The sequence below is a fragment of the Propithecus coquereli genome, unplaced genomic scaffold (assembly GCF_000956105.1).
Source record: "Propithecus coquereli isolate 6110/MARCELLA unplaced genomic scaffold, Pcoq_1.0 Scaffold195, whole genome shotgun sequence".
Taxonomy (NCBI): domain Eukaryota; kingdom Metazoa; phylum Chordata; class Mammalia; order Primates; family Indriidae; genus Propithecus; species Propithecus coquereli.
The window spans coordinates 1,998,359-2,002,881 of record NW_012144411.1 but is presented as its reverse complement, the minus strand read 5'-3'; the positions used below and the strand labels follow the sequence as shown (position 1 = coordinate 2,002,881).

Below are 4,523 nucleotides of genomic sequence, written 5' to 3'. Positions count from 1 at the left end.
GGATTGCTTGAGCCCAGGAATTTGAGGTTGCTGTGAGCTAGGCTAACACCACAGCACTCACTCTAGCCAGGGCAACAGAGTGAGACTCTGTCTCAAAAAAAAAAAAAAAAAAATCTCCCAGAGAGAAGTCGGAGATGATAGGTAAATCAGTAAGTAGATGAAGTGTCAGGGAAAAAAAGGTAACAATAGGAGAAAAGAATGTAGATGACACATGATTATAGACGACCTCTAGGAAACGTAGGGATATAAAGAAGAAAAGGAAGGTAGGAAGGAATAAGAAAAAGGGCATCTATAGGCGCAAAAGGAGAAATCTTAGAATCCAAACAACAGGTGTAATAACAGAATAGTGAAGAAGAGCATAAAAGGCCAAAATGGGTGGTATAAGCAAGGAATCCATGGAAATTTCAAGAAAGAATGTCAGTGTGGGCTGATACAGTCACAGGCTTTGGGGAAAAGTAGAATTAGAAAAAGAGTCAGAAGGAAACAGAATTTGGATGGTTGGACAGGAGAGAGGAGGGCACTCTCGGGGAAGAAACAGCATCAGTAAAGTCTTGGAGTGGGAATGAACCTAGCAAGTGTGGGGCATGGGACTAGGTATCATAAGGGGAAACATATCACCGTAACAGACGGCATCTGAGGGATGATTTGCCACGTGCAGAAGGGGAAGACAGGGAAGCCATTTAGGGATCTATCGAGGCCCTTGAGTGCAAACTGAGCATTCTGAGTTGTCCTCTACATTGCTGAGCACTCCCGGAGATTGATACCTGAGCAAAGGAAATCAGAATACAAGATTAGTCCCTTCATGGAGGAATGCAATAGAGAAAGACTAAAAGCAAGTCACCAGTTGGAAAGTTACAGCACTATTCAAAACAGGAGTATCCTATTGGGAGAGAGACTATTACCTAGGGAAGAAAATAGGAAGAACTTCCAATTAGACCTAGTTCAGGGGACCTACAATGAGAATAATCTACTTAGAAAACTAAAAAATTTTAAAAAGCTGGGGGAGGGAAGTCTTCAAATGTGAAGTCAAAACATTTATTTTATCAAAGACATAAAACTTCCTTACTTCCATGTTGGTTAGCTACCCAAAATTCCCCACCCCACTTCCTTGACAAGAGAACTTCAGCACTGTCCAATTCCTCTCTTCCTTCCAAACCAATCAGGGAAAAGAAACCTACACACTCAAAATTCAGCTCCAAGGTAAATCCTGATGGTCTAAGCCAGTGGTTCTCAACCATTATTACCCCTCTAGGGAGTGTGGGGAAGGTGGAGAGAAAGGGTTGCTTTTCTGTGTCACTATGCGGGGGTGTGCTAGTGATTTAATAAGAAGGAAATAGAGAAGCTAAACGTCCAGCAATGCACAGCACAGACCTGCATAAAAATGACCAAAAGCCAGACAAACACTAAGCAATCATGGTAGTCCCATGCTCCTTGTCAATGACTGCTTTAGGGGTAGTTAATGACCCAGTTCTAGCCAGTAAGATACAAGGAAGGACCTGCTCTGAAGCCTCTGGGGGTGCTTTCTTCCCGTCTATCAATGTCATCCCAATTGTATGAGACGCTTTTGATGCTACAGCTATCTTTTCCCCAAAACCAGTTTCTTCTCCATCGTCCTATTTCTATCATTGGCACCTCCATTTTCTGTTACCAAGTCCTAAAGCAATTTTGACTTCTCCTAACCCTTAATTTTAGGGTGACTATTCATTTAGGTTTGCCTCAGATAATCTGATTTTACTTCTCTTCTCCAGATATAATTATGAATAGTGCCCTCTTTTACTTCCAAAAGTGTTCTATATTGGAGGATAGATTATATGACCATTTACTTATTCCCAATTCTGTTTACTCTGGCCTCAAAAAAGTACCTCTAATGCAGGGGTCAGTAAAGTATGGCCTGCAGACTGTTCTTGCCCTCCCAAGGGCTAAATAATGATTTTTACACTTTTAAATGGTTGAAAAAATCAAAAGAATAAGATTTCATGACACCTGAAATTACATTAAAGTAAAATTTCAATGTCCATAAATAAAGTTTTATTGGAACACAGCCACTTCATTCATTTAAGTTCTGTGGCTGCTTTCTCATCACAATGCACAGTCGAACAGTTGGGATGGAGACCTTATGGCCCACAGTGTCTAAATATCATCTGGCCTTTATAGAAAATGTTTGTCAACCCCTGCTTTAATGCCACCACTAGTTCTGAGTGTCCTCACTTCATGCACAAATATGATAGCCTACTAACTGGTTTCCCATTCTTTTCCCCCCTCCAATCCTTGATACACCTGGTTGTTAGATCATCTCTCTAGGACGAGTTTTAATCCTGTCACTTGCTCCGTCAATATCTTCAGTGACTCCCCCAAAACCAACAGCATAAGGCCCAAACCTATTGTTTGATGCTAGGCTGTAGTTTTCCAGACTGTGCTCCTCCTCACTTAAAGCCTGAAAGGACCACTTTCTGTTTCCCTAATAAGCACTCATTAGCTCATACCATAAGCCCCCACGGCTTGCCCATGCCTGTCCTCCAACCCAAGGCCCACTCCCTTGATATACTTTAATTCACTTATCAAACCAGGTAGTTCATGGGGGAATGCTCAGACACAAGACAACCGACTAGGGCAGGCTTCGGAGGTCACATTTATGCCAAAATGTTAAGGCTATGAGAGCCTAAAAGACGTCTCAGGTACATAAAACAAAGGCTGTAAATAAAGCTGAATGGGCGAAAAGAAGGACCACTTCATCCTACCCACTATCCCCCACCGCCGCAGAAATTATGATTCAAGGAATAACGAGACCTTCAGTCTAAAAAATTCCACAACTGCAGCCTTGGCCAAAACCACCGGGGAGTTGGCTGTTCGGTGCCAGCGCAGGCAGCACGGAGATTGTTGATGCCAAAGAACCCCAGTGAGGGCTCCGTACATTCCCTCTACTCTAGGAAGATTCCAGCTTCTCAGAGCTGCTTAGTCTGCGCGCCCACGCTCCCGGCTTCCGACAAGCGCAATGGCGCCCTGGGAAGGGAGAGATTCTCCTCATCAGTTTGCGCCTTGCAGTTAAACTGTGCCGCGGCCTCCCACAAGCCACCTGCCCGCGCCCTCGACTGGGCGCTCCGACCGGGTAGCGCCCCCACGACCGCTTTGGTGCACGTTTAGCTCCAGGGCGGAGCGAGAGCAAAGTGGCGGGAGAGGCGGGAGTTCGCTAACGCGAACCCTGGCCTGGGAAGGGAAACGATTCCGGGGCGCACGCGCACAACGAGGAGACTGGGCGGAGCTTGCCGCCCGCAGGGGTTACAGAGGAAAGGGGAGCGCGTGGCGCTCGGAACCCGCGCACGCGCTGTGGCCTCCCCCGGCCCGTGCGCGCGCGCGGCCGGCGCAGCATCTATTCCTCAGACCCGCCCCCTTCGTCTATTTTACTCTGCGGAGGCGAGGAGAGAGAGCAGGGAAGTGTGGGGCTAGGTGGGCGGGGCGTCGCACGAGAGCGCGGCCAGCAAAAGAAGGGAGGAGGAGGGAGAGATTTGAGACAACGTTACCCCGTCAACACCCAATCAGGAGCCGGCCTGACCACGCCCCCTCCTCTCACGTTATTGGCTGGGAGGCCCTATTTGGGCGGGGCCGGCCGTAGGGTTGGGGAGGGCAGGGGGCGGGGAAGAGGAGGAAGGCGCTGGCGGGCAGTGATGGCGGCGGGTGATGGGGACGTGAAGCTAGGCACCCTGGGGAGTGGCAGCGAGAGCAGCAGCGACGGCAGCAGCGAGAGCCCGGGCGGCGCGGGAGGAGCAGCAGAAGGGGGCGGCTGGGCGGCGGCGGCTTTGGCGCTTCTGACGGGGGGCGGGGAGATGCTGCTGAACGTGGCGCTGGTGGCGCTGGTGCTGCTGGGGGCCTACCGGCTGTGGGTGCGTTGGGGGCGGCGGGGTCTGGGCGCCGGGGCCGGGGCGGGCGAGGAGAGTCCCGCCGCCTCTCTACCTCGCATGAAGAAGCGGGACTTCAGCTTGGAGCAGCTGCGCCAGTACGACGGGTCCCGCACCCCGCGCATCCTGCTCGCGGTCAATGGGAAAGTCTTCGACGTGACCAAAGGCAGCAAGTTCTACGGCCCGGGTGAGGAGTTGGACGGGGAGGGGGAGGACCCCCTGCAGCTCAGCCAACTCCCTTCTGACAAGGAGGCCCCTGGGCACCGGCTTAGCTTGCCCAGCTTTCTCCACGCCTGGACCCTCGCGCCTTGGCTGCCGCACCTAGGGCGGCCCGCCCCGCCCCACACACACCCTCAGCTGCGGGCTCCTCCACCTTTTCCCCCCCTGAAGTTGGGGTCCCGGCGGCGCCCTAGGGACCAGCTCTCAGCGTTCATCTTCTTCCATCCCATTTCTCTTTGCAGCATTTTCTTGTGCCGAATTGCTCAAAATCCTTATAGTTGTCTCCAGTCACTCTGGCCTTTAGCCTATCCTGAGTTTTCCGATTCCTGGGACGGGTGGGGCAGCAGGGAGGGAAGATTTCTAAAGTAAGGACCTAAAGTTTTAGGCCTTGTAATTCACAGCTTTCTTTAT

The 4,523-nt window shown here is 50.8% G+C and overlaps 1 protein-coding gene across 1 annotated transcript in view; it reads left to right on the top strand.

Moving 5' to 3' along the window:
* Positions 1-2,648: 2,648 nt before the first annotated feature.
* PGRMC2 (progesterone receptor membrane component 2) overlaps positions 2,649-4,523 on the top strand; it is a 14,643-nt gene continuing 12,768 nt past the window's right edge. The window contains exon 1 of the mRNA XM_012643283.1: positions 2,649-4,080. Coding sequence (XP_012498737.1) covers positions 3,663-4,080 — 418 coding nt within the window. The 5' untranslated portion in view covers positions 2,649-3,662. The remainder of the gene's footprint in view (positions 4,081-4,523) is intronic.